This window comes from Oncorhynchus masou, chromosome 10, assembly GCF_036934945.1.
Source record: "Oncorhynchus masou masou isolate Uvic2021 chromosome 10, UVic_Omas_1.1, whole genome shotgun sequence".
NCBI lineage: Eukaryota > Metazoa > Chordata > Actinopteri > Salmoniformes > Salmonidae > Oncorhynchus > Oncorhynchus masou.
This window is the reverse complement of record NC_088221.1, coordinates 30,947,566-30,970,592: the sequence shown is the minus strand read 5'-3', so window position 1 is coordinate 30,970,592 and position 23,027 is coordinate 30,947,566. Positions and strand designations below refer to the sequence as shown.

Here is a 23,027-nt window from a genome sequence, read left to right as displayed (position 1 = left end):
TGTGGTGTGTCAGAAAACCTGCACTCTCACAGAATGAGACAAGACTGGATCTGTTTATAAAAGCACTTTAAACTGCACAAATAAACAAACCTGTAACTAAGGATGTCCCTAATGACACAGAGTTTCCCTGAGCCTGGACAGTGTTGAAACTGATCTGAGATCCTGTGTGTTTATTGACCTGCTGTTAATGTCTCTGTTTAACTCCACTTTACATAGTTGGTGTTACTTGGGGAAAAGACTCTCTCTCACCAAGGCATCGCCTTCCAATAACACTGACGACATTATTTATACTTTATTGGCACACACGCATACATCCTTTATTAAGAGAAATACGAGCTCACTGTTATTGTAGCGCTTGGAGTGGGCCAATAAAAATCAGTCTTCTGTAGGTAAGGGCTGAGCCTGGCAAACATACACACACAGATGGACACAATACACACATAGGAACGCACACAACCACACACACACACACACACACACACACACACACACACACACACACACACACACACACACACACACACACACACACACACACACACACACACACACACACACACACACACACACACACACACACACGTAGTGTTGCTATAAACAATTAAATCCTTTACATTGACATTATTCCTTAAATTCATGAACAAAAAGGGATAAATCATGTTTGAAGTTTGGTCACATTTTTGTTTTATATGTTCTTCAATGTACCTGTGAATGCTTGTATACCTCAGTAAGTACATATCGGAGAGAGAGAGTGTGTTTCCCTGTGACATACAGTGCCTGTATAAGTGTGGTAAATATGTGCTGGCAGAGGAGTTAAAGGAGTTTCTAGATATGTGACAGTAACTAAAGCAAAAACAAATAGCACAGTCCCTCTAATGACTGTTTACCCATAATACATCTGTGTCAGAGGTTTAACAGGCTGATCCTCTCCTCCTCTGCCAGGCTGCTCTCACCCATTCACACACTCCCTCTCTCTCTCCTCAGTGACCGGGCTTTAATAGAGGAATTGTTAATGATCTCATCACATCAGCAGGGCAGAGGAATAATAACCTGAAGTAGAGAGCAGTATCACACACACACTCAATGGAGTATAACCCACACGCACTATGAGACATGGTAGGGGTATGAGGCATGGGTTTCAAAATGCATGTACTGTACATCTGACTCTCTTTCTCTCTGGCTCTCTCTCTCTTTCTCAGGGGAAAGTGTGAAGATGTTACAGAAAGGTAGTCAGAAAGAGTCTCTCTTCCTCTGTTTGTTATTGGTGAGTATCTCTTAAATTACTCTTCCAATTCCTGTCTCTCTCCTCCTCCCCCTCCTCTCCTCATCCTCGCCCATCTTCAGCAATGAAACAAACTGAGGATAAAGACAACAGTGTAACAGATACACAGACACACTGGCAGAGGTACAGCCAGACTTTTGCAGGTCTTTGCCAGAGGTTGTGAAACATCAAAGGTTTCTCAGTGGAGCTCTAAGAGAGTAGTTATAATCTGGGTCTGGATCGCTCATCTCTTCCTCTGATGTTGAAACCTGTTGGTTGTGCATATTTGTGTTAGTGAGCATGCGTATCTGTGTTGGCTGTATTCCTAGGAGTTTAACTTCCCTCAGAGCTCAGTTAATGATCCCCACTAAAGCCACTCCTGGGGGACAAAGACAGGGACAGGGGCCGGGACAGGGACAGGGACAGGGACAGGGGGAATGGGAAAGGGAAAGGGAAAGGGAGAGAGGGAGACATCTGCAACACCAATAGTGCTCACTGTTGCCCCTAGATGCTGGTTATGAACGCATCTCCCAATGTGCTGGGTCCTGGGTACCTGGAAGGACATCGAATTTCGCATTGGCTCTTGAGTGACTTGGTTGGAATAACTACTGTCACATGTTAGGGTTTGAGTGGTTGCCCATTGGTATCCCACATCCTTTCATTCTCACCAGCCACACACTCTCTCCTCCTACCTTTTTCTCCTGACGCTTCCTACTCCTCCTCCCATCTCCTCTTACTCCTCCCACCTCTTCCCTTGATCTTCTTTCTTCCATCTCCTCCTTATCCCAACTAATCCTTATTCCTCCTCCCCCTTCTACCTCCTCCCATCTCCTATTCCTCCTCCTCCTCTTGTTTCTACAACTTGATGGGAGTCCACCTGTGGTTAATTAAATTGCTTGGATATTATTTGGAAAGGCACACACCTGTATATATAAGGTCCCACATTTGACAGTGCATGTCAGAGCAAAAACCAAGCCACGAGGTTGAAGGAATTGTCCGTAGAGCTCTGAGACAGGATTGTGTGAGGCACAGACCTGGGGAAAGGTACCAAAACATTTCTGCAGCTTTGATGGTCCCAAGGAACACAGCGGCCTCCTTCTTTCTTAAATGGAAGAAGTTTGGAACCACCAAGACTCTTCCTAGAGCTGGCTGCCCGGCCAAATGAGCAATCGGAGGAGAAGGGCCTTTGTCAGGGAGGTGACCACGAACAGATGGTCACTCTGACAGAGCTCCAGAGTTCCTCTGTGGAGATGGGAGAACCTTCCAGAAGGACAACCATCTCTGTAGCACTATACCAATCAGTCCTTTATGGTAGTGTGGCCAGATGGAAGCCACTCTTCAGTAAAAGGCCCATGACAGCCTGCTTTGAGTTTGCCAAAAGGCCAGAATTTTCTCCATCTCCTTAGATATCATACTCTGCTTCCACAGGGTATTCCACTGATTTTAAAACTCGGTCCTCCAGAAAGAGGAGAGCAATTAGCAACACTTATGCAGTTCTTTGTGATATCTTTCAAAATAGACACGTTAGAAAGGATTACCTACACATACTGAGCTCATGTTATAGACAGAAGCGTGCTACATAACAGACCAATCCGAAACCATCTCTCGACGTGTCCATTATCACAGCCAATCATGGCTAGTGGGAAGGTTCCTGGCTTTTTCCGTGGCTAAACCAACTAGGCTTGTAATTTAACAATTTTATTCCTATTTAGAGATGGCATACAAGTTTGCATTTTAATAAAAAAAATATATGTTTATGTTTAAATGCCTTTCCTGTAAGGTAGTCATGTGCGACCTATGCCTGAAACGAGTAACAGTTAAAGATTTTTTTTAATTGAAAGAGTATTATTATATTATTTATCAATTGACTCTGACTTTTCAAATCACCCAGCAGTGCTATTTGCCCGAGTTAGCTCCATGAAAACGTAAAAAAGTTCTGCCATTCCTGAACCTGCGACCAAAAACAAGCTACATTAGGGCAGTACAAAAACAAGTGATTGATTGATTTGATTGACTCTGTCTCTTTGCAGCAAATTCTGCAGGGATGGTTGTATCCCCCCATATATACAGTGGGGAGAACAAGTATTTGATACACTGCCGATTTTGCAGGTTTTCCTACTTACAAAGCATGTAGAGGTCTGTAAGTTTTATTATAGGTACACTTCAACTGTGAGAGACGGAATCTAAAACAAAAATCCAGAAAATCACATTGTATGATTTTTAAGTAATTTCAATAGGCGAACAACAAGTGACAACCTAGCTAATACTTACTCACAAAGATTACTAAATCATTGCTAAGAATAATGAAAATGAATGCAGTTTCTAATGGTCATTGTTTTCAGACTGGTTGTATTGATGCTAGCTAGGTACCAAGCTAAATCTAGCAACCCCAGAAGTTGCAGTCGAAGGGGACTATAAAGTATCGCTATATTTTTACCATGGCAAAAAATAAAACACAAAGCATATTTCTGTATGTAAAATATTCTCTGCTATAGAATAGAAAATAAATAAATATGACTCTGGATGACAACATAATAATGTTTGTTTCTAACGTTGGGGTTGTTTTCCTTAAGAAATTAAATCTACTTCGTGTTTTGGTTCCTTGCCACACTACTAAGGAGTATTGTGCCAGTGGTATCGTCCTGACCCTAGCAGTCATGGTCATAAAATGGAAGGCAAGATGTCAGGAAGAGAAAATTGAGACTATCAGCATCCCATTCAGTTCACATATTTTGTAGCTAGTTTTTGTACAATGCATAGCGCCTCCCAGAGACATAAATGCATAATATGTATCTGTAACGTTCTAACCACATCAGCAGAATGTAGGCTAATTCTTTGGGGGAGGTCACCATAGCCTACCGATACCTTCTAGATAGCCTAGTTAAGAAGAAGATTGGAATGGATAAAGCCAATATAGCAAATAGCAGAGGCAGACAGACACCTTCACTTCTTTTTTACTAAACACATGGATATTTAACACGGAATAAAGGCATTAACATTGTTTTGTGGGAATATATTTAATTCAATTTTGTTTACATTTGTTTTGTTAATTTCACACTTATGTAAAACAACAAATAATCTAATTGAAAGCAATGATAATGAAATGGCATGTTGCTGCACACAGATACCATTCATATAATTTCATTTTAAGATGTATTTTTATTTAACAATGTTAATTACTTTTTCACCTTTATTTAAACAGGTGTATGTCATTGAGATGAACATGTAATAAAAATATTTAGATTTTTTTTTCTCTCAATAAAACTGTTCATCTCAAATAAACGGCTAAAAACACTGCTATTGTTTAAGGAAAGAATATTCCAGTCAGGGTCGCCATCCCCACATTCTAAAATAGTATTTTTGTCCCCCCCCCCCCAGTTTTATCATTGGAATGTGATACAAAACGAGGCAACGGTGTGCTTTAGGACCATGCGGACACATCCGAGTGTTCGGGTAGACTGTTTGGAGTGTTTAAAGAAATTATACAAATAAAAATTATGTCCCCCCTACTTCTAAAACCAAAGTTGCACCACTGTCTAGTCATAATGAGCTCTTTGGTTGCCATCATAAGCTGCTCATGTGAAGTTTCCTCAAGCATCTTCATCAATTCATGCAATTTATGTTGATCAATTTATGCAATCAATTCAAACAATTTATGTTTGAGATCACTTGTTGTGTACTGTTTTAACTTGCACGATTTTACAATATCATGGAAAGAACAAATATAGTTTAATGAAACCTTTTGTGTTTGTAGCCGGCATGCAGTGAAAATCACCCGTTGTTTATTTCTGTAGGCTATAGGTAGCTTGCATGATATTAACTGTTTTGCTTCTTTTTAACGAGAAAAAAACAACAACTATTGAGTAGGTTATTCTTACATTTTAATCTCAATTAGACCATCTGGTTAATAAAGGTGAAGTACCTGGTTAATAATAAATAATGAACATGATTAAATAAAACTAAAGGTTAAAATGGTCTTTGCATACAGCAAACCTATAGGCATATGATCTTTCATGATCAAACATATGATGTTTTTGCCTTCGTTGCTTTTGTAGAGCAGTGTAAAATTAACTCTGACCCAAAAAATGCCATTCTAATGAAAACAAGTTTAACAGCCTATAATTAAATACTTATTATTTGAATCAGGTCACCGCGCACTGGCTATCACAGCGCGCAGGCAGCCTCCATTCGCGCACACACACCCATGGTGTCCCAAACTGGGAAGAGGAGACACATTAATGAACAATGAAGTTGCGCAAGCAAGACTTGTGTGAATAATGTGACAAATGTGACTTCATAGCCTTAAATATAATGACCAACAAATAGAAAGACACATGTTTTAAAATTAGCAGGACAAAAAAAATAATAATCCTGAAGTTGTTCGTCTGACCTCCTGCTCCCGCCCGCAGCATGAAAAAAGACGACATGATGAACCCGTGATAACTGAGACATGAAAAACACAAGGCAGAGGAAATTCTAGCAGACATATGTTTTCATTTATTCCAGCATTCACGTGTTCACACGTGCGTTCACACATTGACACGTTCAACAAGGCATGTGAACGTGTCAATGCACTTGTAAACGTGTCAACGCATGTGTGAAGATTGAAGGCCACGTTAATGCTTAGTTAGAAGCCCTTTCCTAACAATGCAGTTAAAAAAGTAAGAAAATTAACAAATAGATAAAAAATAAAATAGTAACACAATAAAATAACAATAGTGAAGCTATATACAGGTTATATACAAGCAGTACCCATACTGAGTCACTACTGAGGTATGAGGTAGTTGGGTTCCCAAGGGGATTAGTATATTCTCTTTGAATTTAATTAGAATGACTTATTAAAACCTGTAGTAAATAAAATCTTAGCAGAATCAAGTGTATCTAGAATCCTGTAGTAAATTGAAAACAGAACAAAAAATATAATCTTAATTTATAACCAAGAACCTGAATAAAGCACACATTATGACTCTGTACACTTTTATATTTTAACCCCCCCCCCCTCTCTCTTTTAGGTGTCCTGTCCTCCCTTTCTCAGGTCAGAGTACAGTAGTTGTGGAGAGTTTGAGTTCTACAACCAGACCCTCAGTAGCTGCCAGCCCTGCCCACCATGCCAACCTGGACAGGAGCCCCGCATGGTGAGACACACAAGCAAGCACACAAACTAAAGAAACAAATTTTAAAAAAGAGCACAACTTCACACACACACCTACCCACACACACACATTTCCTGAGATGTAATGAGTCAGGTGCATGTGAACCCTGACCGCTGCTACCTGCCTCCCAGCACTACTCCCAGCCCTCCCAGCCCTACTCTCATTATTTATTTTAGACAGGTCTAAAGAAACATGATAGAAATAATATGTAGTCCATTTCAGAAGAACAGAATAGCATACTCTGAGTTGTCCATATGTGTCACGACTTCTGCCGAAGTCGATGCCTCTCCTTGTTCGGGCGGTCGACGATGCCGGTCTTCTAGCCATCGCCCATCCATTTTGAATTTTCCTCTTGTCTTGTTTTCCCACACACCTGGTTCTCATTTCCCTCATTATGTGTTGTGTATTTAACCCTCTGTTTCCCCCATGTCTTTGTGTGGTGTTGTTTATTCTGTTTCATGTGATGCACACGTTAGTCTGTTGCGCTGGGTTATGTTAACCCGTATTGTTATTTCGTGTTCACGTTGCCGTGTGCTTTTGGTTCGCCTAAATAAAAGGCTCCGCTGGCTACCCAATACCTGCTCTCCTGCACCTGACTCCCTTACAGCCATTTACGCATACCGGACAATATGTTAGGCCCTGATATGGCTATGCCTAGTTCATTTAGCAGACAAGGTTTGCTTAGAATTCTGTGACATACATTTTTATTATTTTACAGTATGACGAATACAATTGAACATAGCTGAATAAAATAAAAATTATATTTTCTCCAAACAGTTTCCAAGGAAGTGTGCACATGTGGTTATTCTGTGTTGAGCAGTTAACAAAGAAACAGGTCCTCCTATATGCTTAATTTAGAGCTATTTATACTTTAGTTGTGATACAAATGTTGGGCTATATGTTTAGATTTTTTATACATTCTAAGGCTGCATGATGCGACTCTAATGATGATTTGAAAAAGTTGCAAGAAAGGCATGAGCTCTGCTTTGTTTCTTGTCCAGGCTGCGCACACTTCATCAGTCTCTCATTCACAATTTGACAAGCACTTGATCAAATTCTCACCAGGCCTCGAATTTCCCAGCGGCATCCCCCTCGTGTGGCCGTAATGCCTCCTAAAAAATCCATGCCCTTTGTGCCCTTGGGCTGAATATAATAATTATAATTCCCGGCTGCTGTGCTCCGAAGCACTTCTCACTCACATGGCTCTCTCAGATATCTACATTCTTATTAACCAATGGGTCTTTCTCACAGCTAAGAAGTATGCTACAAGCGAAGACAGACAGATCAACTGTGTCCCTCTTATTGAATTCTGAGGCACATATTGAAGATGTTAGAAGAACTGTCCACATTTAGCCTACTTTTCATCAGCCAACAAGATGAGTAGGCCTAACAAACAGCAAAGCACTAGCCTATGTCAATCTACTATCCCCCATAGTACAAAAGTTGATCTATTCTATTGGTCAACTTGTCCTTCTGTGCAAGAAATAAATATTCCAAACATACTCTGGGACAGTTGTGGAATGCGATAGATCCTAAATTAATACAACCACTCGCATCAAAAAAAACATTTTAAAAGTAATGAGGCTGATGCAACAGATCAGAACGTTTAGCTTAAAATATTGATAAACTGTTGATATATTGATAAACACATTATAAGCGCAGAAATGCGCACAGGGCAGTCGGCTCTAAGCGCAAATGTTTCAAAATGCAATCAATTAGCGGGAAAACACACAAATTATCTTCCCCAAACTTGAAACTCATGCGTCGCCTATGTATGCCAGTTAAGCTCTACACCAGCTGTAAAGCAGATTAATGTGCTTAATTTTAAAAAGTTATTTGGTACCTTTAGATGTGTTTACAACCCTTATCAAAACATATAGGCCTATGTGCTATGCTACATGAGGTGTGATACTAACCTTATTAAAACATATAGGCCTATGGGCTATGCTACATGAAGTGTGCGACTATGATTTATCACAAGTGATAATACATAATTCACAATAATAGGCTAATATTGTCACCCATCAGACTATTCTTAATTGAATGTTGTCTTTACATATACTAAATAATATATGTGTGGAATTCATTTTGATTTAGAATGGACCATTATCATGCACCTGTCTCAGAACAGGGGCAGGGGGAAAAATACATGTGATCTATGCACTTAAATAGAGAATGGAGAACACTTGTTCCGTGTTTAATATTCATGCCAGCCATGTAGGCTATACTCCTGTTGTAAAGTGAAGTAATGTGCTTAATATTAGGAAAGTTGAGAAATAAATATAGTAGGCCTAGCCTATAGAAAGATGATGGGGATCCTCTTTTTAATAGAAGCCGTGAAAACAATTGTTTTTTCTCACGCAATGGCATAGCCTATAGAAATGTTGAGCAACATGAGCTCATGGGCTCTCATGAAGTGTTTGATTAGATTTTTATAAAACATTTGCATTGATGTCAGGGTGATTAGAGGGACAATAGCGTGCTGAGTAGCAGGCAGTTATAAAGTTTGGTAGGCTACTAATGACCATCAGCAGCATCAGAGCTTGGAGAAGCCTAGTTACCATGACATGTCACCATTACCGTAACAGCCCTACTCTCTATCTGTCTGCTCAGACCACCCAGGAAGTTTACCTGACTCATTGGTATACACTAAGGTACACCTCCCACATCAAAGAGTTACCAGCTAAATCCCAGAATGCATGCTCAGATTCAGAAAGGGGAATGAACAATTTTCACGGTTTGTCATTCCATTTGGATTTTTCCCAAATATTGAATCCCCTTTGGTAGGATGTAGTAGCCTGTCAGTAGCCATTAGTCATCAGCCCCCGGCCAAAATAAACAGAGCCTCACTGGGCCTTAATAAGGAGATAAGGAGACACACCTCACACACACACACACACACACACACACACACACACACACACACACACACACACACACACACACACACACACACACACACACACACACACACACACACACACACACACACACACACACACACACACACACACACACACACACACAACAAAAGGAGCCCTGCTTTTCTCTTCCTCTGTAAATCTACAGTCACAGACATAGCTAACTGTTTGAATAGTCAGTTCTTTAAACTTGTAAAGTTAAATTGTAGTTATTCAACTCTCCTGTACAATTACAGAAGATGTGAATATCTGCTCATGATTGCAGATTTGGGTAAGAACTTACGAAACAGAGCAGCAACATTGTCATGTGTACTCCAGCTCTCCCTCTCCAGCGCTCCACTTCGCCAGATTATTACGCACACCTGCCACCATCTTTGCATGCTGACCAAACAGCACGCACGTAAGAAAAATAAGCCTGAAAGAAGTAGGATAGATGATGAGAAACAAATTCGGTTTACCGTTATATCTGTGGATTAATTGTCAGAGTAGAGGATCTTGTGCATTTCTGGTAAAAAAGCAACCCAATGTTAATATCCAAGTAAAAATTAGCTAGCAACAGCAAGCTAGCTAGCTAAATTTCCATAAATGTTTAATACTTTTTGACCTGTCCCCAAATTAATATAATTTGTTCAGAGTTTGTTTTGATATTTCAATCCGCATGTCCTGATCGTGTCTGGTGTGGGTGAACAAAATAACTTTTGGTTTGGTCAGCATGTTACGCGCACCTGTGCCTCATGAGATTCACCTGGACTCCACACCTTCCTGATTCCTTCCCTATATCTGTCACTCCCCTTGGTTCTTTCCTCAGGCGTTATTGTTTAAGTTTCATGTCTGTATGCTATTCGGGTTTCTTGTTTGTTCCATGTTTTATTCATTATTACATTTGCACTTCCTGTACTTGCTTGCCTTCTCCCAGCATACACATTACTAACATTACTAATTTGGCATTTAGCTCAATTTTTCATATGGGATCAGTAGTAATAGCAGTGTTAGGAAAGCTACTTAAAAAATATTGTTTACCAATCCACCATTTCACACTGGAAGAAGTTAGGGACAGTTGTAAATCATTCAGCTCCTTGTGTCACAATCACTAATTTTAGAGAAATTTTAGAGAAACAACAAATGTCGGTACATATAAGGGTCCTATATCGGCTGAAAGCTTAAATTCTTGTTAATATAACTGCACTGCAATTTACAGTAGCTATCACTGTGAAAAAAATGCCATGCTATTGTTTGAGGAGAGCTCCTAACAACAAAACACTTTTCACCCCGATAGTTTTGATAAATTCACCTCTGAAGGTCAAATGTGTACTTAAGTCAGAGCAAGATTTCAGAATGTATCATCCAAATGGTCCCAGAGATAACATGAAGTGTCAATTTGTTAGATAAAATCATTTTTCATCTCCTTAAAAGATCCATATAGCATGCACGATCAATTTTGTATTTCCACTCGTTTAATTTGCAGAGAAAGGAATCTGTGAAAATCTAACCCTAAACGTTGTTACAACCAGTCAAATCACATTTGTATTTATTCCTCAGAGATCCTAGAACGTAACCAGACTTCACTATATAATTAGGTGTGTCGTATATCCTATAGGACACCAAATTTGATCAGAGAGCGACGCCTTTGTAGCACGCCGATGACGCGGGCGATCTTGACTTGATCGACTGTATCTTTGTCAAATAAGCACCAATTGGGGTCAAACAAAACTAGCTAGATAGCCAATAAGCTGGGCTTAAACCCTGTATCTGTCGCAAAATGTAGCTGCTAACCTTGTGCGACAGCAAGACTTTTCCTTTTGGACAAAAACATTATAAGAATATAGAGAGTTATGAAGTTATGAAAACGGGGTATTTTGCAAATGTGGAACTTATAATATGGCTACTAATACTGGAAAAGCTAAATCAAAGTCCAAGTATACAGATTTGATGATATTCTTGCAGAAAAATGTAATGTGAATGTAAACGTCTCCTTCACGATTTTCCCAAATGTACCTGGGTGACTTCACACTAAATGTTACGTAGTTTGCTCATACTTCAAGTTATCGGTCTGAAACTTTGCACTTACACTGCTGCCATCTTTTGGACACCATAGGAATTACAACCAGAGTGACTAGATGTGGGACCTTTCTGTTGCATTTCAAAGATGGTGTTAGAATCTTCTTTTTAAATAATGTTTTTTTATCTTTAAAACTCTCTTCTACCAGATCTATTGTGTTATATTCTCTTACATTTAATTCACATTTCCACAAACGTCAAAGTGTTCCCTTTCAAATGGTACCAAGAATGTGCATATCCTTGCTTCAGAGCCTGAGCTACAGGTAGTTACATTTGGCTATGTCATTTTAGGTGAAAATTGAAAAAAGGGGGGCTATCCCTAAGAAGTTTTAAGAAAAATATAGTTTTCCTAACTGAAGTTACTTAGAAAAGGTAGTTCACTACTTCGTGTTAAATTATCATATCGACAAATTGAGACAACAGATCACTCTGGAGTCAGCTTTTAACAGAATGTGTAATTTAGCCTATTAAACACAAAAACAATGTTTCAAGTGTGAATTATGCAGGTCTGATGACAAAAAAGGAAGGAAGTTGTCTACTTCACCCATATTTTGTTTTGCTAAAAAAAGTTGTGTGTAGTTCCAGTAGTTAGTGTAGCTAACTAGTTCCCCCACATACACATGAAACAGCACTCTACCAGATAGATCAGATGTGATCTGATACAGCAGATGGTTTTAATGCAGTGATACACGCTGGTTTACAATGACCATGGAGACAGGACAAAAATGCTTCTATTGGAGAAGGTTTATAAGAACCAACAGAAGTAAAGTCAACCAGGAGATCTAAAGCTGGGCTGATCCACCCTGACAGAATCCTACTGATAAATTAATCCAGCTTTTATCAGAGGATCAAAGTGGATATATTGGACAAGCCAATAAAGTAGGAAGTCGGAATATAGTGTTTCTGAAGTCTGTAGGACAAGTAGCAGCTTGGCTTCAGGTTGGAGCTTCAACTGTTTTAATAAAGATAGATCAAACAATGGTCTGCCTGTCAGACTATGCAGGGTATTGGTTGTTGTCACAACTCCCCACTGTGAGAAGTGAGTATGTCTGGGACTGTTTATGATGACCTCCCACTTTATTCCATACTACAACATCAATTTCCTCGTTGTCGCCACATGCAGTGCAGTACAAACACACACACACACACTAGACAAACTACACCAACACCCCGAATGAAAATATTCAGAACGACTCATGTCCTGTTCTTGTAAGCAATCACATTTTATTGCCTGTTTGTGATGTTGCAGAACTGTGGCTATGGGACTAAGGATGAGGACTATGTGTGTGTGTCGTGCCCGCCGGGGAAGTACTCGAAGGGAAAGTATGAGATCTGCAGGAGACATAAGGACTGTGAAGGTCTGTACCGTGCTACAGTACTCAAACCTGGGACACCAGACAATGATGCAGACTGTGGACCCTGCTTACCTGGGTATGTACACACACACACACACACACACACACACACACACACACACACACACACACACACACACACACACACACACACACACACACACACACACACACACACACACACACACACACACGACAACACACACATAAGACAACACACACACATTTGAAAACACGCAGGCATGCAAATTTACACACATACATTACCGTTCAAACCAGTCTCAACGTCAACAGTGAAGAGATGACTCTGGAATGCGGCCTTCTAGGCAGAGTTGCAAAGAAAAAGCCATATCTCAGACTGGCCAATAAAAAGAAAAAATTAAGATGGGCAAAATAACACACTCTGGACAGAGGAACTCTGCTTAGAAGGCCAGCCTCCCGGAGTCGCATCTTTACTGTTGTACGAGATCTTCAGTTTCTTAGCAATTTCTCGCATGGAATAGCCTTAATTTCTCAGAACAAGAATAGACTGATGAGTTTCAGAAGAAAGGTATTTGTTTCTGGCCATTTTGGGCTTGTAATCAAACCCACAAATGCTGATGCTCCAGATACTCAGCTAGTCTAAAGAAGGCCTGTTTTATTGCTCCTTTAATCAGAACAACAGATTTCAGCTGTGCTAACATAATTGCAGAAGTGTTTTCTAATGATCAATTAGCCTTAAAAATGATCAACTTGGATTAGCTAACACAACATGCCATTGGAACACAGGAGTGATGGTTGCTCATAATGGGCCTCTGTATGCCTATGTAGATATTCCATAACAAATCTGTTTCCAGCTACAATAGTCATTTACAGCATTAACAATGTCTACACTGTATTTCTAATCAATTTGATGTTATTTTAATTGACAAAAAATGTGCTTTTCTTTCAAAAACAACAACATTTCTAAGTGACCCCAAACTTTTGAACAGTAGTGTACATTTATACACACACATACATACCACCGCTGTCAGAGAGTGACATTGATAAGACAGTACCACTTCATAGGACACTTCTCTGCCACATCGCCCCTGTTTCCCCCCCACATCTTCATATCACACAGTCACAGCCTGGTCTAACCCTCCATTGGCCACGCTATCCGCCTCAATTACCCAGTTACCATCTGGTCACCCACAAACATGGAGGCAGGAGAAGATATAAACTGTTACAGGACCGGCTCAATGCTCTGATCTTCTCCACCCCTCCCCCCACCTCCCTCTCTCTCACTTTCTCTCTTTCTCTCTACCATATGATGTTGTTCAGTGACTGTACCAACTCAAAGACATTCTTGGGTTTCAATTGAGTTTAAAGTCAACATACAGACTAGAGTGTTTTAGCATTACTGGCTGCTTTAATAACTCTATCTCACTGTACTGGGGGAATACTGAACACTGCCTGCCTTTGTCGGGGTTGGAATCTAATTGCTTCTTTATTAAATCATACTTTACTTAAGTCCTCACCAAACACACCTTTAGTAGAATGGCATTCTAATCTCAGGTTTAATGCTTTTGTGGTCCTGGTTTTCATCCTGGAGATCTGGTGTGCATGTTTGATTGAAAGTGGTTTAATAGTCCTCTCTGATTAATGGTAGAGTGTCTGCGCTAGAGGCGCAGCCTCCCTTCTCTTCCTCTGTCACAGCTCAGGGCTAAATAATATCTCTATCTAACCTAATGGGATACAGTACCTCTCTCTCCCCTCTGGGCATCAGTTTAACCTTTTCACCTCCAGCTGTTATTGAGACACTTCTCCTCTCAAATACTTACATATTCACACTGTGTATATTAATAACATATCTCTGTGTATCTTAATAACATATCTCTGTGTATCTTAATAACATATCTCTGTGTATCTTAATAACATATCTCTGTGTATCTTAATAACATATCTCTGTGTATAATAAGAGAATAATATGTATCGGTATTGTTCTCTAAATGTTCTCTTTGTGCTTCCTCTCTGTCAGGTATTACATCCAGGAGAACCGTCCCAGGAACCTGTATGGGATGGTCTGTCACTCGTGTCAAAATGCACCGCGCAACACTAAAGAGTGTACGTTTTCTTATACCTACAAGTTCTACAACACAAACAGAACCAGAACCCAGGCCAGAGAGGGTCAGAGACAGTCACAGAGGGACCGAGAGCGATACTTGTAAGGTCAGGCGAGTGAGGACTGCGGAGGGCTGGGACCAGTTAATGAACACAGACAAACAGAGCAGACCACAGGGAGCAGCAGCATGATGTTATCTCACCATGGTCTGGAACTGCTTCCTCATAGTGGTGCTCAACCCTAGGAATTGTTTTCAGTGTCTGTCGCTCAAAGCAACACTCACTGGCATATTGTTTTGCCCGGAAATTGAAATCATTATTATTGTGTCATTTTAATGACTGTGTTTTGAAATATGACAACCTTAAACAGACTGGAACCTGCTGTGAGGAGGATGGGAGAGAGAGGAGGGAGGGATGAGAACAGTGTAAAACAACAATCACACACTTTTCAACAAGCAGCTAATTGTTTCTTGCAGGCAGAGAGTTAGGGAGGGAAAGAGGGAGGGAGAGACGTGTGAGGGTACATTTTGATTAACCGTTTTGAAAGTCTTGAAAATACCCAAACCAGAAATATGTAGTTGAAGCGTGGAGTTAATAGCTCAGGGTGAAGGCAGGCCAGTACTCACCAAGTAATCTGTAAATTACCCTGGCTTCCAGCTCAGTGTGTGTGTGTGTGTGTGTGTGTGTGTGTGTGTGTGTGTGTGTGTGTGTGTGTGTGTGTGTGTGTGTGTGTGTGTGTGTGTGTGTGTGTGTGTGTGTGTGTGTGTGTGTGTGTGTGTGTGTGTGTGTGTGTGTGTGTGTGTGTGTGTGTGTGTGTGTGTGTGTGTGTGTGTGTGTGTGTGTGTGTGTGTGTGTGTCACCGCGGCTCCCAGCTAGCTCCCAGCACTGCGTGGTGTAATAATTAAAACGTTTGGAGGGCATGAAAAAGATTATTAACATGTTTCTGCCTGTCCTGGGGCTTCTCTTCAGCAGCAGCCTGTCCTCTCTAGGATGTATACAGCAGGGTGCGAAATTATTGACACCCTTAGATAAAGATTAGAAAAAATGACTGTACAAAATAAATAATTAAAATACTGAGCGATAGTGTATGCACACATTTTTGGGGAAATTAGATTATTTTATGGAAATATAATTGATATTTTTGTTTTCTCAAAAAGGTAAGGGTCAAAATGATTGACACCCCTGTTTCCAATAACGTCCAATACCTCAACTTGTGAGGATAATGGCACTGAGCCTTTTTCTACAATGTTTTATAACTTGGAGGACACATTGGGAAGAATATTAGACCATATTTCCAGATGATATCCTCAGTCTGCTCTTATGGACTGCCCTCTTCAATTCACACCACATGTTTTCAATGGGTTTCAAGTCCAGAGACAGAGATGGCCATTGCAAAATGTTGATTTTGTGGACAATTAACCATTTCTTTGTGGATATTGATGTGTGCTTGGGGTTATTGTCTTGCTGGAAGATCCACTTACGGCCAAGTTTCAGCCTCCTGGCAGAGGCAACCAGGTTTTGGCTAAAATGCCCTGGTCCTGTGTAAAGTTCATGATGCCGTTGACCGTAACAAGGGCCCCAGGACCAGTGGAAGAAAAATAGGCCCCATTACATCAAAGACCCACCACCATATTTTACAGTAGGTATGGGGTTCTTTTCTGCTCATGCATTCTCATTTAAATGCCAAACCGACCACTGGTGTGCGTGGCGAAAGAGCTCTATTTTCATGTCATCCAACAAATGTAAATGGCTGGAGTTTGCTAAACGGCATTTGCACTTGGATTAGAAACAGTGCTTTGATCAGATGACATGAATATAGAGCTCTCTGGCCACACACGTCAGTGGTGGGTTTGCTGTTGAAATTAGAATTGCCTTTTTGAGAGAATAAAAGTATTACTTGTTAAACAAAAACATCTTTCTCTGAGCAATTGTATTAGTATAAAAGTATAACAAAAAATGTAAGCTTACAATATAGCTTAGTTGTAACGGCGTTCGTCTGTTGAAGGAGAAGCGGACCAAAATGCAGCGTGGTGGTTACTCATGTTCTTTAATGAAAATGAACTAGACATGAAATAACTTAAATATACAAAACAACAAACGGAACGTGAAAACCTATACAGCCTATCTGGTGACTACAAACACAGAGACAGGGACAATCACCCACAAAATCCTCAAAGAATATGGCTGCCTAAATATGGTTCCCAATCAGAGACAACGATAATCACCTGACTCTGATTGAGAACCGCCTCAGGCAGCCATAGGCAGCCATAAAATTTGATTTGATTTGATTTAGACTATGCTATACACCCCCAAGACAAAACACACCACAAAAAACCCATGTCACACCCTAGCCTGACCAAATAAATGAAAACAACCACAATATAATATGACCAGGGCGTGACAGAACCCCCCTAAGGTGCGGACTCCCGGACGCACATCAAAACAATAGGGAGGGTCCGGGTGGGCGTCTGTCCATGGTGGCGGCTCCGGCGCGGGACGTGGACCCCACTCTATCATTGTCTTAGTCCTTCCTCCTCGCGTCCTAGGATAGTCCACCCTCGCCGCCAACCATGGCCTAGTAGTCCTCACCCAGAAACCCACTGGACTGAGGGGGAAAGCTCAGCACTGAGGGGAAGCTCAGCACTGAGAGGAAGCCCAGCACTGAGAGGAAGCCCAGCACTGAGAGGAAGCTCAGGCAGGTAGTTGGATCCGGCAGATCCTGGCTGGTTGGAGGTTCTGGCAGATCCTGGCTGACTGGCGGATCTGGAAGAGTCTGGTTGACTGGCAGATCTGGAAGAGTCTGGCTGACTGGCAGATCTGGAAGAGTCTGGCTGACTGGCAGATCTGGAAGAGTCTGGCTGACTGGCAGATCTGGAAGAGTCTGGCTGACTAGCGGATCTGGAAGAGTCTGGCTGACTGGCAGATCTGGAAGAGTCTGGCTGACTGGCAGATCTGGAAGAGTCTGGCTGACTGGCAGATCTGGAAGAGTCTGGCTGACTGGCGGATCTGGAAGAGTCTGGCTGCCTGGCTGATCCTGGCATCTGACGGATCTGGCTGCTCCATGCTGATTGCCGGCTCTGGCTGCTCCATGCTGACTGGCAGCTCCTTGTAGACTGACAGCTCCTTGCAGACTGACAGCTCTGGCTGCTCCATGCAGACTGGCAGCTCTGGCTGTTCCATGCAGACTGGCAGCTCTGGCTGCTCCATGCAGACTGACAGCTCTGGCTGCTCCATGCAGGCTGACAGCTATGGCTGCTCCATGCAGACTGGCGGCTCTGGCTGCTCCTTGCACACTGGCAGCTCCTTGTAGACTGACAGCTCCTTGCAGACTGACAGCTCTGGCTGCTCCATGCAGACTGGCAGCTCTGGCTGTTCCATGGCTGCTGCTCCATGCAGACTGGCAGCTCTGGCTGCTCCATGCAGACTGACAGCTCTGGCTGCTCCATGCAGGCTGACAGCTCTGGCTGCTCCATGCAGACTGGCAGCTCTGGCTGCTCCTTGCAGACTGACAGCTCTGGCTGCTCCATGCAGGCTGGCAGCTATGGCTGCTCCATGCAGGCTGGCAGCTCTGGCTGCGCTGAACAGGCAGGAGACTCCAGCAGCGCTGTAGAGGAGAAATGCTCTGACAGCGCTAAACAGGCGGGAGACTCCAGCAGCGCAGGAGAGGAGGAAGGCTCTGGCTGCGCTGAACAGGCGGGAGACTCTGGCAGCGCTGTAGAGGAGGAAGGCTCCGGCAGCGCTGGAGAGGCGAGGCGCACTGTAGGTCTGATGCGTGGTGCTGGCACTGATGGTACTGGGCCGAGGACACGCACAGGAAGCCTGGTGCGGGGAGCTGCCACCGGAGGGCTGGTGTGTGAAGGTGGCACAGGATGGGCTAGACCGTGAAGGCGTACTGGAGATCTTGAGAGCAGTGCTGGCACAGGACGTGTAAGGCTAGGAAGGTGCACAGGAGGCCTGGTGCGTGAGGCTGGCACCATCTTAACCAGCCGACTAACACGCACCTCAGGACGAGTATGGAGCTCTGACCCAGGTGCCATCAAATCCCCGATACGCTCCGTCGGGCGAATTCCATGCAAAAAGCACCAACTCAGCAACTCCCTCATTTCTCTCTCCTCCAATTCCCCATGAACTCCTTCACAGTCTCTGCTTCCCTCACCTCCAACACCGGCTCTGGTTCTGGTCTCCTCCCTGGCTCCTCACGATAAACCGGGAGAGTTGGCTCAGGTCTGACTCCTGACTCTGCCACACTCTCCCTGAGCCACCCCCCAAGAAATTTTTGGGGCTGACTCTCGGGCTTCCATCCGCATCGCCGTACTGCCTCCTCATACCAGCGCCTCTCCGCTTTCACTGCCTCCAGTTCTTCTTTGGGGCGGCGATATTCTCCAGGCTGAGCCCAGGGTCCTTCTCCATTTAGGATTTCCTTCCAAGTCCAGAAATCCTTATTATGTTTCTCCTGCTGTTGCTTTTGCCTGTTACCACGCCGCTTGGTCCCGTTGTGGTGGGTGATTCTGTAACGGCGTTCGTCTGTTGAAGGAGAAGCGGACCAAAATGCAGCGTGGTGGTTACTCTTGTTCTTTAATGAAAATGAACTAGACATGAAATAACTTAAATATACAAAACAACAAACGGAACGTGAAAACCTATACAGCCTATCTGGTGACTACAAACACAGAGACAGGAACAATCACCCACGAAATACTCAAAGAATATGGCTGCCTAAATATGGTTCCCAATCAGAGACAACGATAATCACCTGACTGATTGAGAACCGCCTCAGGCAGCCATAGACTATGCTATACACCCCCAAGACAAAACACACCACAAAAAACTCATGTCACACCCTGGCCTGACCAAATAAATGAAAACAAACACAATATAATACGACCAGGGCGTGACATTAGTATTTGAATAATTTATTTTATAAACAGTTATTTTTGTTCATCTTTATCAAGGGTGTCGATAAGTTCGGACCACACTGTACGTCTGGACCTCCTCTCTTGGCTATATACACCTATACATATCTATACCATCTGTCTGTCCCCTGTTTACCGTCATGTACTGCATATACTGTAACAGGCTCGGTTTGAACTTTGAACCCAGGTCATCATCTAATATATATGCAGCAGTTTCATACAATAATAGATTTAATTTTTCTGATCTGATCAGTGAATAAACAGTCTGAAGCAGCATGAAGATGTCCAGAAGCTTTCGAGGATATGAAGCTGAAAGTCTTGGTCTATTCTAATGTATGCCTGTAGGAAAGCCTTGGTCTATTCTAATGTCTGCCTGTAGGAAAGCCTTGGTCTATTCTAATGTCTGCCTGTAGGAAAGCTTTGGTCTATTCTAATAACTGCCTGTAGGAAAGCCTTGGTCTATTCTAATGTCTGCCTGTAGGAAAGCCTTGGTCTATTCTAATGTCTGCCTGTAGGAATGCTTTGGTCTATTCTAATGTCTTCCTGTAGTACAGCCTTGGTCCTTTATGATTGCCAGTAGGAATGCCTTGGTCTATTCTGATTGCCAGTAGGAAAGCCTTAGTCTTCCTGGCTCTAGGGTTCACAGCAAAGAAACAGAACAGTGACTAAGATGTGAAATCACGCTCCACTAAACAAACAGGATTTGTATATTACCCACAGAAAATAAACAAACACCCGGAACACTGATGACTCTGACCACAAAGAGGTGTGCGTGTGTGTGTGTGTGTGTGTGTGTGTGTGTGTGTGTGTGTGTGTGTGTGTGTGTGTGTGTGTGTGTGTGTGTGTGTGTGGTGGGGGGGGGGGAGGGGGGTGAAAGAGAGAGAGAGACCACATGGACTTGGTAGTGCCTGATTTAAAACGAGAATAAAAGTAGATTTAGGATCTGTCAGGAGTTTACAGCTCCATTAAAGCTGAAGAAAACAGTCAATCAACAACCTTGAAGGGCAGCGTGTCCCAAACTCGGCCTCGGGACTCCAAGGGGAACACATTTAGGTTTTTGCCCTAGCACTACACAGCTGATTCAAATAAAATAAAATTGTATTTGCCACATGCGCCGAATAGAACAGGTGTAGTCCTTACAGTGAAATACTTACTTATAAGCCCTTAACCAACAATACAGTTTTAAGAAAAATAAGTGTTAAGTTTACTAAAATAAACTGAAGTAAACTTTTTTTTTTAATTAAAGAGCTACAATAATAACATTTACATTTACATTTAAGTCATTTGGCAGACGCTCTTATCCAGAGCGACTTACAAATTGGTGAATTCACCTTATGACATAAACAGTAACGAGGCTATATACAGAGGGTAACGGTATAGAGTCAATGTGCGAGGGAACAGGTTAGTCTAGGTAATTGAGGTAATGTGTACAGTAAAGTGACTATGCATAGATAATTAAAAAAAAGAGTAGCAGCAGCATAAAAATGGGGGGGTCAATGCAAATAGTCTGGCTAGCCATTTGATTAGCTGTTCAGGAGTCTTGTAGCTTGGGGGTAGAAGCTGTTAAGAAGCCTTTTGGACCTAGACTTGGAGTTCCGGTACCGCTTGCCGTGCAGTAGCAGAGAGAACAGTCTATGACTGGGGTGGCTGGAGTCTTTAGCAATCTTTAGGGCCTTCCTCTGACACTTCCCGGGTAAAGAGGTCCTGGATGGCAGGAAGCTTAGTCCCAGTGATGTAATTGGCAGTTCACATGACCCTCTGTAGTGCCTTGCGGTCGGAGGTTGAGCAGTTGCCATACCAGGTGGTGATGCAACCAATCAGGATGCTCTCGATGGTGCAGCTGTATAACTTTTTGAGGATCTGAGGACACATGCCAAATCTTTTCAGTCTCCTGAGGTAGAATAGGTGTTGGGCTTGCCCTCTTCGCGACTGTCTTGGTGTGTTTGGACCATGTTAGTTCATTGGTGATGTGGATACCAAGGAACTTCAAGCTCTCAACCTGCTCCACTATAGCCCCGTCAATCAGAATGGGGGCATGCTCAACCCTCCTTTTCCTGTAGTCCACGATCATCTCCTTTATCTTGATCACGTTGAGGGAGAGGTTGTTATCCTGGCACCACACTGCCAGGTCTCTGACCTCCTCCCTATAGACTGTCTCGTTGTTGACGGTCATCAGGCCTACCACTGTTGTGTCGTCGGCAAACTTAATGATGGTGTTGGAGTCGTGCCTGGCCATATAGTCACGGGTGAACAGGAAGTACAGGAAGTACAGGAGGGGACTAAGCACGCACCCCTCCAGGGCCCCCATGTAGAGGATCAGTGTGGCGGATGTGTTGTGTTACCTACCCTTACCACCTGGGGGCGGCCCGTCAGGAAGTCCAGGATCCAGTTACAGAGGGAGGTGTTCAGTCCCAGGATCCTTAGCTTCGTGGTGAGCTTTGAGGGCACTATCATGTTGAACGCTGAGCTGTAGTCAATGAACAGTATTCTCACGTAGGTGTTCTTTTTGTCCAGGTGGGAAAGGGCAGTGTGGAGTGCAATAGGGATTGCATCATCTAGTGATCTATTGGGTATATATGCAAATTGGAGTGGTTATATGGTTTCCAGGATAATGGTGTTGATGTGAGCCATGACCAACCTTTCAAAGCACTTCATGGATACAGACGTGAGTGCTACGGGTCGGCAGTCTTTTAGGCAGTTTACCTTGGTGTTCTTGGGCACAGGGCCTACGGTGGTCTGCTTGAATGATCAAAGTTTGATGATTAGTTTATTATTTGAATCAGCTGTGTAGTGCTAGGCCAAAAACCAAAACATGCCCCCCTTGCATGGCTTCCTTCAGATACAGAAGTAGTATCTGTGTTGTAACTGTGTAGTATCTGTGTGTTCCAGGCATGCTTACCAAAGTTGTGCTGTCAGGCAAAGCCCCCAGTGTCTCAACCAGCAGTACCACCATGTTCCCTCACCCTCACAAAGACCCCACAGGACAGGGTCACCTAGCAACTGCTCTCATCATCGCCATGTCAACCATCTTCATCATGGCCATCGCCATTGTCCTCATCATCATGTTCTACATCCTCAAAGCCAAGCCCAGCGGACAGGGTAACACTCACACACACACAAGATAACACTCACACCACACACGACACCCAAGACAGGGTAACCAGCGGACAGGATAACACTCACACACGCTCACACCCAGACACCCAGCGGACAGGGTAACACTCACACACACACACTCACACCCAGAAACCCAGCGGACAGGGTAACACTCACACACACACATA

The 23,027-nt window shown here is 42.8% G+C and overlaps 1 protein-coding gene across 2 annotated transcripts in view; it reads left to right on the top strand.

The window, feature by feature from the left end:
* The window catches only part of edar (ectodysplasin A receptor), a 52,964-nt gene that overhangs the window by 18,597 nt on the left and 11,340 nt on the right, over positions 1-23,027 (top strand). For both annotated transcript variants that reach the window (XM_064976582.1, XM_064976581.1), the window contains exons 2-6: positions 1,200-1,264; positions 6,274-6,396; positions 12,643-12,824; positions 14,748-14,833; positions 22,633-22,842. In XM_064976582.1, coding sequence (XP_064832654.1) covers positions 1,214-1,264; positions 6,274-6,396; positions 12,643-12,824; positions 14,748-14,833; positions 22,633-22,842 — 652 coding nt within the window. In that variant the 5' untranslated portion in view covers positions 1,200-1,213. The remainder of the gene's footprint in view (positions 1-1,199; positions 1,265-6,273; positions 6,397-12,642; positions 12,825-14,747; positions 14,834-22,632; positions 22,843-23,027) is intronic.